The following is a 13,224-nucleotide window of genomic DNA, read 5'->3' on the forward strand; positions in this document are numbered from 1 at the left end:
CACACGCAAGCCACTTCTACAGTTGTAGCCAGTGTAGTTGGATCTCATGAATGCACTAGCACTGGCCCTTTGATCTCATGAATGAAGTAGCACTGCGCTCAAATGCACCAAACAACATCTGTGGTGTTTCGGGTGTGGCGTAGTGCATTCAAAGTTTGTGAAGACATATTTTGCATGCAACTTGAAGCAGGAGTTTGTACTAGGGTTACAGCATTTTACTCGTGCCTGGCTACAATCTCTGGACCAAAGGAGTACTATAATTATAGGATTTCAGAATGCAAAGCATTGGATCATCAGTCAGAGTCAAGCTGCTTCTGGATGAGTTTTGCTATCTGAATGGAAAACCTCTCGGTTAGTATTGTGTGTGGATGTGAATAGCTCTTGAACCCAAAGGTCAGAGTCTCGCAAGTAACTTCTTCCAAGAATTATTGCAAGCACTCAGGATAATTCTCGTCATTTGGCAATGTAAAATGAGCACTCCAGAGTTTGCCTTGACAAGGTGGTTTGGGAGAATACAGTCAGGAGCAGGATACAGCGGCTAAGTTGAAACTTCCTCTAGACCCAGCGCTTACCCCTGAGAATCTTCCGCTAGGCAACAGAGTACATGCTGTCCATACTGTTCACGGTTCGGTGTCCACTTCACCCACATCTCACTGTAAAAGGCTCCGTTCTCACTGAACTGCCTGATAGGGCCCTTTACCATGCCAATCGGTGATGTCAAAGTGAAGTCTCTGATTCTGTAAGGCAAGATATTAAAAAAACCCAGCAGCCGGTGTCTCAGAAAGCACAAGTTTTATTACTCCGTATAATGGTGGCAAGTGGAGCAAGTGAAGGGCTCCAATTCAAAAACGCGATAAAGACCATACCGGAACTTTTGCGTTTTTTGTCACGAAATAATTCGTTTTCACCCCATGGACGTCTGTGTGTCGGTTTTACGGGTCAAAACGCAATACATCCCAGTCAAAATGATGCCTCAAGTTTGTGTTCTTCCGCAAACGCGATAAAAGTCATTGATGCTGCAGTGCAGACCGAAAAAGAACAAATGAAAAATGCACTTCCTGAAATTTCCACAAAATGCATTTATCTCGTTTTTAATTGGAGCCCTTCAAGTATACCTAGGTACAAAGTGCAGTAATCGTGGTGAATTTGGATATTCAAAACAACCAAATAACAACGTTTGTACAACTAGGACTGGACTGAACACATATCTTGTGCTATTGTGATAGTGATCGTTTGAGGCAGCGGAAGAGAGATTTGTTCAATGGAAGTCTTAGGTGCAAAAGGGCTTGAGAGTGCTACGTCACAGCCAGCCTGGAGTCCTGGCAGCCCTGACTTTTGGATTCACTTGGACACAGATTTTGTATGGATCCATCGTTTCTTCTTTCACAGCAGGGTGACACATCTGCCGGTAGTGTCGTCTCGGAAGGTTGGGAACCGTGAACGAACTGCCTCTACGCTCCTCGCCACGCCACACAACAGAGAGCCAGTACAAATTGTTAGAGAGCTTTTCTTCTACTTCATTTCAGTAGGCGACTGGGGAACTCATAAAGAAGAACCAACACTGACAACGAACGACTGACAACGAACGTCTGACTCTGACAACGAATGTCTGACGACTGACGACGACCGTCGGACAACAGACGACTGACATGGCAAAAGGAAAACATGATATCAGAAATAATTGGTGCCCTCGTCAGCACAAAAGGTGGTGTACTGGGCACAAAAAGGTGCACGTGTCAACAACAAAGCAGCGCAGCAGCATGTACGGGTCAGCAACAAAGCAGCGCAGCAGCATGTACGGGTCAGCAGCACAGAGACACAAATTCAGCAGCAGATACGACAAAGAGACAACACGTGCAGCCACATGTACACACAGCGACACAAATACAGCAGCAGCTACGACGAAGAGATAACACGTGCAGGCGCAGGTACAACAGTAGTGACTGGACTGAGCCCTCTAACGGTCCTGGAACAACCGCTGGCAGAGAACAAATTCACACCTGCGTACAACATGAGGGGCCTACCCATCACAGTACTGTAATCCACTATGGGCAGAGTGGATCCGAGAAAGTCGTTATTTAGCGGTTAAATTTGTGAATGTAAAAGGCATGTGAATGCGATGGGCACTTCTGTACAAACATACTACCGGTTCTATAGCTATAGACCAACGGACTCGGAAAAGCATGACTTACCTGTTAAACTGCGAAGTTTCCCTGACCCTGAGCGTGGCATTATACTGGGTGCCCGGCTTGATGGGAATACATCTCTTGTCGACGGGACTGGGAGGTGCAAATTCTGGGCGAGTGGTGCATGCCACGTTTGACTTGTAAACATCTAATAAGAACTGGAGAGGAACCTGACTAAGAGCGGGGCCATTCGGATCCGACTGCACAAAGTCTTCCAAGACAATCGCCACGGCATGGAGATGCTTTTCTCCTGTTTCTAGCGTGGGTGGAATCATAATAGTGCAGGGATTCTGCAGCCAATGAAGAGAGAAGTTATCAGCATCATTATCACTCATAGCGAATATGTCACCACACTCACGCTCTTTCCGCAATTTACACTGTTTGGCGGAGGGGGACTCTATGGTAATGCTGTCATGTGGGTATTCATTGTGGTTAGATCTACTAGACGTAGGAAGTTCGGCAGAGCATTCACATGTACACAATTACATGGAATGGTTATGCACAGGCACAGCACAGCTATTTCTTACATGCTGGGATGGGGAGAATTCTGAGCGAGAGAAGAGGCTACCGTATTGATCATACCCACATTGTGCTTGCTTGGTCTTAGAAGTGTTTTCAATTATAACACTATGAACAACAGCCACAGCCACAGCCACGGTGCAGCCCCTACTCAGTCTGAGCTGTCACATTTGTCCTTGTCTCAGTACCATTGTCTTTCATTATTTTACGAGTTGGGTATGTGAACATAGTAAAAAAAATAAAGATAAAAACACAAACGCCGGGCGACGATGACAACAACAATAGAAACAACAACAACAACAACGACAACAACAACAACAACAACAACAACAACAACAACAACAACAGCAGCAGCAGCAGCAGCAGCAGCAACCGTAGCCACAACACCAGCACCAGCAGAAACAATACCAACGAATGCAGAAGCAGCAGTGGCAGCAGCCACAGCACCAACAACACATCAACAACATACCGTAGAATTCTGCGGATAAGCTCATGGGCTTATCTGTTTCACAAGGACATTTCGGTGGGCTTATACGAGAACATGGGCTTATACGCGGGCGTGGGCTTATACGCCGACACCAAGTTGTGCTATTGAAAAGTATCAAGGAAGTGTGAAGTACATTGCTGAAAACCACTGTGCAAACAAAAACAACCGATGGTTGTGCTGAAATGTACGAAAAAACTGTAATGTGCATGTACTACGTACATGGTATGGCCAAGAGTCCATAATTTATGGACTCTCGGTATGACCTAGGCCAAGAGTACATGAAACCCGTTTTCATGTACTCTTGCCTAGGCCCATGGGCTTGTACGATGAAAGTTTGTGATGTTCGAACAAACCCTGGGCTTATGCGCGGGCAGTGTACGCTTCTCGTTGGCTGAGAATTCGAAAGAAACGAGAAGCAATGTTCTCTCGAACTTCGAATATTTGCGAAGCTTGTTTTTTTGCTATCTGGATTATTTTTGTTGTGGCACGTGCACGCAGTGCAGGTTGACGTCACTGTAGTGACGTAATTGTTGTTGAGCGAGCGCTGTGAAACAGCGCTTGCGCAAAAAGATTGTCCTTCTTTTTGTCTTGCTCATCAAGGGCCCGCCCACCCACCCTCTGTATATATATAATTGCTCTGATTGTGAATGCGGTGGTTTCCTTGCTGTATCTTTCTGCACTGCTGATTTTATAAGTTCTAATTGCTTATTATTTTATTTCATTTATCTGAGTGGTCATTCTGGTCTAACTGTTGCTGTATCATTTTGCCTCAAATTCTGGCAACTCTGTTTTCCCCTTGAAACAAGGCAATGTGGCTGTCCGCAGCCGACCCTGCACTGTGGTTTTGCTGTTGCAAATGTGAGGTGTGAGAGAGAATGGGCTTATACGCGGGTGGGCTTATCCGCGGGATACTACGGTATTCAGTGACCCAGCATTCCCGTCAGCCTACATGCTTACCGATATCAGAGTGGCATTGAACAGCGGAGGAAATACTCCGCCGCACTCTGAGTAATCTTTACACCATCTGCACCTCACAATGTCATTGTCTGGATGGTCCGTGTGGATCGACAGGTTTTGGCCACAACCGTACTGCATTCGGACGATGGGGATCTGTGCTGAACGAGGACTATGGTTGATCATGCCCGTGTCCGTGCGTTGAGTTAGATTCATGCTGAAGGGCCATACCCAGCCCGTGTCTCTGTACCGGACCAGTGTACTGATCCAGCAGCAGCTCTCATAACTAAACAGTCAAACAGGCAAACATTCAAACAGGCGAACATTCAAGCAGGCAAACAGTCAAAGAGACAAACAGTCAGACAGCCAATGTTCCAGAAAGAAATAACCGTAGGCACCCGCATGTGCAGTTATCATGTCAAATTTAAGGGTTGACAGAGTTCACAAACGTGAATGGAATGTGCACTGCGCGAAGTCTTTAGAAGCGTTGTTAGGCACTTCCTGCTACTCACAGCCAAAGGTTGATGAAGTGCACGTAATGAGACAAAAGATGTCCTGAAAATGAGTTAGAAAGGTGTGACGGACTCGACTGGCACACGTTTTGTGTACTCCACCACATCACACTACCTCCATCAGTAGAGCTATAGAATGTATACAATGCAATAACGAGAGAGCTTGGAAGCTCAGGGCCCTACGCTATGCTTTTTTGCCTAGCGAGAGTCAACTTTCTCTTTGCATTCGAGGGTAATACGATATCGTCTACCACCTTGATGACCTAGGCAAAAAAAGCATAGGGATGTTATAATTTTTTCATTTCTCCTATTTTTCAAAGACATAACCTAGGATTCGAACCCGCACTATCGTCCTGCATGCATTCCCCCGATACACTTCGCATACATGCTCATTCTTCCAAATTCCTTCAAGTTATGATTTTGCATTTGAAAGCCCTATTTGAATATTGTGGCCAGCTGTCTTTGATGGTACGGTACGGGACAGGTGCGGGATAGCGCCAGGCATGCCGATGCTGTCCTTGATGGTACGGTACGGGACAGGTACGGGATAGCGCCAGGCATGCCAATGCCGTCCTTGATGGTACGGTACGGGACAGGTACGGGATAGCGCTAGGCATGCCGATGGCACAAACAAACAAACAAACACGGAATTAAAGCTGTGTGGACCCTGGCTAGCGCCAGACGTTACTGAAGTAACGTCTTTTGCATAGCTACGGGAATAATAATACTTGAGTAGCAACTTTATTAGGATGACCCAAAGGCTGACCGCCTGTCGTGGGGTCCGTCGCATCAAGAGTACATAACCCCCCAGAGTGTGCAACTCCCACATACCCTGCTGTCCCGACAGAAGTTGACGTCATTATTTATGACGCAATGCTCCTTGTACCAGTGATTTACAACATGTGTACGGGCGTCAACGCATCACACGTTTTTCTTTGCAATAATTTGTACAGGATCAGATCGGCTTCCGTCAACCACAGGTTCCGGATTCGTCTGATAATCCGTGTACAGTGCGCATTGCATCATCAAAATGACGTCAACTTGAAATTCTGTCGGGACAGCACCCATAGTCGAGTTGCACACTCTTGGGGGGTTATGTACTCTTGGTCGCATTGAAGGATGATGGTACCTGTCGTGTGCTCTGGGTGGTAGTCGTGGGTCAGATCAATGTCACAAGTTTCCAGTCGGCAGCAACACGCAAACTCCCACACTCTTCCACCAGAAGTATTAGTTCTGCACTCTAATCGTGCTACGAGAAATCTATTATCACCTACATTTAGCTTTGTGTCCCAGATAATTGGTGTCAAAATGAATTATACAACACAAACCATACCTTACCACAATAGAACCTCGGAGAAAGAGGTAGACCTACACAGCTGCACCAAGCCTTGCTTGTGTATTCATGCAGCCGGAAACGCTTTCGAGTAGTCTACCGACCGTAGATCTACGTGTCGCACCATTTGCCTCGTCCTCGCCACTGCACTATCCGAACTGAACAGTCCGAAGGCCACAGGTATCGTTTCGTTGGTACTACATTCTACATTCTACAGGTAATCAAATGCAATCTCCCAAGACGTTGGAGCGAATGTGGATAGCTAGTGATTGCAGAGGAGTCTTTTCCAATTCCCAGCCCAGTTACACAGCAAGGAGCTCACATAAGCCGATGTCCAAAGCTACATAGAGCGCTACCTAAGTCCTTACCTGGAGAGTAGAGTGTTGAAGCTGGCGGCCTGATGATTATGTCGGCGCGGTACGTGTACTTTGAACTAACTTTCGACCAGTTTTATCGTAGACCCGGGTGCTCGAATGAGACACAGGGTACCAAAACAGAAACACCCTGAAATTGTACCTAAACTTGTTCCGATTTCGTTTTTTTCACAAATACCATCAACATACTAGTACGCGTTAAATTTGGCATACCGTTAGCGGGCCGTATACGGCCGTTAGCGGGCCGTATACGGCCCGCTAACGGTATGCCAAATTTCAGCGCTGCCCGGTAAACGCTTTTTGAAATACTCGCGACCCACTTTTTGCTGGGTCCTTGATTCGAGGATATGGGTCTCCTGTACGGTGCTGCAAAAGACCTGCTGAATCTGCGGCTCCACTGACCATCTTGCTCTCAAAAATGAAGTAGTAAGTTACTACTCCCTGCCCTCAACTGCCACACCAAGCGTAGACGATGGTAGACCATGGTAGACCCGTGTGCTTGAATCGGATTATCGGAGACGATCTGACGAGTTCGCTGTTTCTGATTCGAGCACCCAATTTTCAAATAAAAAATCCGAAGGAAATACGACAATTTTACTGCGTACTGTAGCTTGTGTTGTAGCGCACCCAGGTTCTGAATTCCTGCTGGGTGGGTCAAGCCAGACTCTCTTCCAGGGAGTAGTACAATACATAATGTATTGTACTACTCCCTGCTCTCTTCCCTGTTAACGTTGTTCCATCGCCTCTCCAAAAGTATATTCTGACATTATTGAGATTTACAGATGAGAAATTTCACACCTGTCAAATCGTTTCTGATTCGAGCACCCGGGTCTACACAGTACACGGCAGATCTTGATCATACTACTTCTTCGACTTAGTTTGAAGTAGTGACCAGGTGACTAAGGGCGCGTTCGTCACTCTTTGACTTTTCGAGGAGCTTCGTTTTTCTGAAGAGGTGGCCTTATTGGCCTCTTCAGAAAAACGAAGCTCCTCGAAACTCCTCGAAACTCATCCGATGGGAAGGTGGATTAGTTTCGAAGAGTTTGGAATAGCTACATGTAGCTACATCACGTAGTACGTGGAGATGGTCGATCTGATCGGACGTCATCATCGCCATGACAATTCCACTAAACTCTAAAAATGATAGAAACCGTTCTAATGGGACACTTCAACTAATCTCTTTATAAAATTTGTTCGAACAGTTGATGAAGACAATTCGAACGCGCCCTAAAACTCGCGGAGCATTTCATGGCGTCTGCCAATGCCACCCAAGCACAATCATGCATCGTGCATTGGCGGCGGTCCAGTTCCGCTGGTGGACTGAAACTCCTTTTCGGGTTTAGATCACCAGTGATACCAAGGCAAGAAGAGTAGATCTACTGGTACATAAGCTAAAGAAGCGTAGTAAAGCCCAGCGTAGATCTATGTAGATCTATGTACTCTTGCCAAGTCTTGGTGGTACCTGCACACCCGTGATCATGGTGATTGCAGTGCACAAACTTTAAAGGGGAAGTATACCCTAAAATCAAATTTTCACCAGTTGTAGTCTTCGGGGTGCTGAGTCGAATGGTCTTGGTCCGAGGAAGCTGCGACGCTCCCTTCCTACTTGAATCCCAATCGAACTCGCGCACTTCCACCGAAACCGGGTAACTGCGCCCTACTAGATGGGGATTTGTATGCAAAATGTCACTAAAAGCGCCATTTCGTTCTTATAAAAGCACGGATGACCGCGATTGGCCCATATGTTGTAGTCTTTTGGACGCTGAGTCGACTGGTTTTGGTCCGAAAAGGCTGCGATGCAGCGTTCCTCCTTTATTCCCAATCGAACATGGTTGAACAAGCGGTCACGTGCTCCTGCGTACACCAGTCACCTGGTCACGATCACCGTGCCTGCAGGGTACAACTTACTAGCCTGTTTGACCTTTTTTGGGTGCAGTCCTGTCACTCGAGTTGAACTCGAGTTGAACCTTGGTGTGAAAGTTGTCGCCTGCTGGCGCGGTGACCAGGTGATTTTGGCACCCAGGAGCACGTGACCGCTTGTTCAACCATGTTCGATTGGGAATAAAGGAGGAACGCTGCATCGCAGCCTTTTCGGACCAAAACCAGTAACTCAGCGTCCAAAAGAGTACAACATATGGGCCAATCGCGGTCACCCGTGCTTTTATAAGAACGAAATGGCGCTTTTAGTGACATTTTGCATACAAATCCCCATCTAGTAGGGTGCAGTCACCCAGTTTCGGTTGAAGTGCGGGAGTTCGATTGGGATTCAAGTAGGAAGGGAGCGTCTCAGCTTCCTCGGACCAAGACCATTCGACTCAGCACCCCGAAGACTACAACTGGTGAAAATTTGATTTTAGGGTATACTTCCCCTTTAAAAACAGGTTAGCGGTGCTTTACACAATACTTCTGTACAACCTATCGATTGCTCCCCTTGCCTTACTACTACTAGTACCTAAAACTGATTACTGTAGGGTCTACGCACTAACAGTACAGTCATAATGCACACATACAGACTCAGTACTCGTATGTGTAAAGGTGCAAGTACAGTCATGTACTACTTTAGCCAGGAGTTCAGCGCATCCATCCTTATTGCAAAGTGTTGTTCTTCTGGTCATCCAGCCCCTCCTAGTTCACACGTATAATGCTATAATCACATTGCCCACTGACCGTCGGGCACCAGAAAACAAGGATATTACTGTTACTATTAGTAAGCGATAGAGCACCAGTATCCTCTGTTATTCATTGTTATACGCAGTCCTTAATCGGTAATAACTCTTCCTCATGGCGTTCTGGCTAGGCTTTCCCCAAATTGGCCAGCTGAAAATTTCGCCTAAAATGAGACTTACAAAGTTATTGAAAACCATGGCGTGGAATGTCTCAGTACTCCTTCTCAGTTTTGTGGTAGATTGTGCATGTCTGACCGTTCAAAATCTGGTTTAGTTGGTGGACTCGATCGCATAACTTGTGCTCACAATTTCCATGTTAGAATTTTTTCCTTGGCTCACCATCTGAGTTCTTATGGAAAAATTGCTAAGCTTTTCACTGGTTTTGGAGGGTTCCACTGAGAATCGCCAAAAATCTACCAAATGTTATTGCAAAGTGCGTTTACGAACGAATGATGTTGCTACAAGCATGACCGCTCGAGCTCTCTACTTCAGTACTTGTAGTACTACTTGAGTAGTGCGTTGAGGTTGTGTGACTCGTGTCCTTTGACCTCCTCTCAAACAAAGATTAGCAATTAGGAAGATCGCGACCAGTAAAATACTACACTATAACGTACAGTTGTGGCCAGTAAATCTGGCCACTACAATTTGTAGTCGATCACGCCAATTTGGAAACCAATAATTATGTCAACAATTTTGCAGCCGATTTTCCAATATATGCCAATTTTGCAGCCGATTTTCGAACAATCAGCTGATTTTACAGCCGAATCTGATGTACTTTTGAGCCGAGCAAAAGGCCGAATAGGCGAAACGGGCCGATTTGGGGAAAGCCTAGTTCTGGCACAAGGCAACTCGTTTGTGGAGTTATTTGGTGGTGACCTTACCTGGCTCTGAATCGGGCAGGGGCACCAGAAAACGTGTAGTCAAATATCCGTCCACCTTGAGACCAATCCTCTTCTTCTTTGGGGCTATACTCGGTGCTGTAGTACTGCAAGTCCTTGAAGGTGCCTCTACACCCTTCCGTACAGCTTAAGTATGTACTTGCTCCATTCGGACCTTGCAATGGTATGCTTGGGTCTATATCGGTTGGATCGCAGTACAAACCTCGCCATTGGCAGTATGCCGATAATCTCCATGCAATTCGAAAGTCACACTGCAGCTGCAGGGAAGACAAACAACGATGAGCATATACACGTTGTTGATAATGTAAGCGCAATTCTCAGGCCACTAATGAATGTACAAACGTCCATGATAGGACATCATTAACTATTTTCACTTTCACACAGTAGGTCCTCTCTGAGCACAATGCTGGAAAGGGCAGAGTTTCCTTACATGTAAGGGGAACAAGAGACCGAGAGGCGGAGACAGAGAGACAAAGACAGAGAGAGAGAGAGAGAGAGAGAGAGAGAGAGAGAGAGAGAGAGAGAGAGAGAGAGAGAGAGAGAGAGAGAGAGAGCGTGAGAGAGAGAGAGCGTCATCGAGCCGAGCACAAGCTACATTCCAAGGCTTCATGGGATGTCAGGGACGTAGAAGGTCTAGCCAGAGATTGTGTTGCGCCAGAAGGACCACCAGCCCGGAATGTAGCAAGTGCAGTGGCCTGGGATAGCGCTATCAAGCAGTGCTCAAGCCGACTTTCATGCCGTGGAATGTCTCAGTACTCCCTGTCAGTTTTGTGCTAGATTGTGCACGTCTGACTGTTCAAAATCTGGTTTAGTTGGTGGACTCGATCGCGTAACTTGTGCCCACAATTTCCCATATTATTAAATTTAACTTTGAGGCAAACCTACCACCACATTGCCGTCGTCATCGAATCCGCCATTGCTGCTAGGATTTGGTCCACAAGAAATAATGCCGCCTCGGAAGTGGGTTGCTTCGGAGGTGATCGCGAAACCAAGCAACAGCACAGCGAGGCATAAACAGCCAGGCGGATTCCCACGACTACGCATGCTGCTCAATGGTGAGGGTGTCTGGAATAGGTAGAAACCGCAGAAATGAATCACACTCAATGTTTGCGCAACAAGGCATCCAACCGACTCTGCAGTTCTCCGTCAGCTCTCTGATCTCTCCTTGCCTCTGCCAAGACTGCAGTGCTCTGCTGCTACTTGCAAAGAGGTTGGGATCGCCAAGAAACGTCGCCTTTCGTCAGCGAGGTGATCACAATAATTATGTTTCTAGTCTTTGCCGGATGACAAAGTAAGTACATCCATCGGTAGCGTTAGAGTAAATGCGTAAATGTCGGTGTGAGGTTGGTAGGGTTGTGACGGTGCTACATGTATTCACCCATAGTCTGAGGAATGAGGAAAGGTGAGTGGCTGGTATATGTGCATCAGCTGAAGTAAAGATGTAGGAATCATGTACATGTACATATGGCCAGTATGGGGCAATCCCGGACACCGATGGATTACTCAGTATTCCATCCTTCATACTCATAGTAATACACTAGGGCAAAGCAGTTTGACACTTGCTTTACCTAATCAGATGATTGCGAAGCCAAAACAAGCGACAGCACACGTGATCATGGTTAGCAATAGCTGGAGGAAAATAGGGGGTCATACCGCGTACCGCGCAGAGTTGTCATCTACGCGAGGGACGCGTGTCAATATCAGTATGGGCTGTGTAGAGGGTTGTGTTTCGCTTGACATGTACCTTCTTAAGTTCTTTTTCAGACGCGCAGCAACTCGCTGTTTGTATTGGACTTCCAGTCTATCTAGTGTAGGTGCTGACAACAGCCAGGCGAGCTGTCGACCACGGGTCAAAGGGACTGCAGGCTCTCTGGTGGTTGCGTAGCGCAATGACCGGTCAGAACCTCCACTCCAAGCTCCAATGTTCATCGAGAATGCTGTCAACGATCGGCTTTGTACCCATGTGCACACCCCTGGCACTACACGTCAATGACCTACCGCGGAGCTGCTACACCGATCCATAACCCCCACCCGCCGCAAACGGAAAAAGCATGTATGTATGCAGCAAGCGGAAAGGCAGGATTAGGGCGACCACTTGCCTGCTTCTCGTGTACTGGTAGTAGTCGGCATTCCTATGGCATGATGGCATACGATTGCGTACGAGTTGGGAAACATGTATTTTGTACAGTCACGTAATTTTAACAAAATGCTGTAGACAACAACCTGTTTCGGCCATAAAAAGGCTTTATCAGTACAGCTACGAGCTTTAACCTTTGAGGTGCCACTGAACGCGTGAAAATACGCAATTGCAGTTCACTCCACCATTTCCACCATAACTTACGTTCTGTTTGCTTGATTTTGACAATCTAGGGCTCTTTGAAACGCTCTTTCCGCTGCCAAGAGAATGAGGCCACGCTCAACTCCGTGGATGCTTTGTTTAAAGCCGATTTGTCAGCCGTGGCGCAAAGGTGACACCACAGACATTAAAAGACAACTCGTTGCTCTAGCGCAAGAGTGCTCAACCTACGAAAGGTAGCGAGCGATGCGTAATGCAGCAGCCTACCGAGAATGCTCAACAAGATGAAGTGAAAAAAGAAGGACCAAATGTTTACAAAGTATCCGTTGTTTGTGTCCAACACTAACAAATTTAAGCAGGATACCGGTGAGTTTGAACGTGCAACAATTAACACAACACTGACTGATGTGATAATGACATTCACCTACCTGATGCTTAGCAGCATCACGTCTAGAATGCGCAAACCAACAGCAACTTGGAAGGTTCTAAGCAGGTAATTAGTTATGAAATAACGGTAGAAAGGGGAAGGTGAGCGCATTCAAGACAAGGCATGCATTCTAGACGTCATGCCGCTAAGCATCAGGTTGTTGAATGTCAGTATCACATCAGTCAGTTTTGTGCTAATTGTTGCACGTTCTGACTCACCGGTATCTTGCTCGTATTTGTTAATGTTGGACACAAACAACGGATAACTTGTAAACATTTGGTCTTTCTTTTGTCACTTTAAAAAATACTTGGCTCTCAATCTGAGTCTTCTACCGGTGCAAGTAGTTATATCTGCACACCTGATGAGCCGTCAGCATCTGCAGACTTTACACGGCGAAAGGTAGATGTACATCGTGTGACACTACTTGTTACATGTACTGCCGTTTGTTAGTCCACCACAAGTAATTTAGTTCCATTCTACATGCACCGGTACTGCTGGGTAGTATAGTACGAAGAGATAGTGCCGTCCGGTCTGTCTCACTTCGTGTTCGCGTAACTTCCCCTCTTTTGCT

General features: G+C 46.5%; 1 protein-coding gene across 1 annotated transcript; it reads right to left on the reverse strand.

The window, feature by feature from the left end:
• Positions 1–208: 208 nt before the first annotated feature.
• LOC135809589 (uncharacterized) lies at positions 209–11,267 on the reverse strand. The gene is made up of 5 exons (XM_065322972.1): positions 10,816–11,267; positions 9,913–10,187; positions 4,150–4,432; positions 2,193–2,476; positions 209–737 (listed from the first exon to the last, which is right to left on the reverse strand). Exons 1-5 carry the CDS (start codon positions 10,972–10,974, stop codon positions 569–571), a joined length of 1,170 nt encoding a protein of 389 aa, XP_065179044.1. The 5' UTR covers positions 10,975–11,267; the 3' UTR covers positions 209–568.
• Between the last annotated feature and the right edge of the window lie 1,957 nt (positions 11,268–13,224).

The sequence above is a fragment of the Sycon ciliatum genome, chromosome 2 (assembly GCF_964019385.1).
Source record: "Sycon ciliatum chromosome 2, ocSycCili1.1, whole genome shotgun sequence".
NCBI classification, from domain to species: Eukaryota; Metazoa; Porifera; class Calcarea; order Leucosolenida; family Sycettidae; genus Sycon; species Sycon ciliatum.

Coding starts and splice junctions, on each gene's coding strand:
- LOC135809589 (XM_065322972.1), bottom strand. CDS start 10,974: ATGCGTAGTCGTGGGAATCCGCCTGGCTGTTTATGCCTCGCTGTGCTG. Junction 10,188..10,815: donor ATGACGACGGCAATGTGGTG/GTAGGTTTGCCT, acceptor TCTTCCCTGCAG/CTGCAGTGTGACTTTCGAAT. Junction 2,477..4,149: donor TCAATGCCACTCTGATATCG/GTAAGCATGTAG, acceptor CATTGGCTGCAG/AATCCCTGCACTATTATGAT.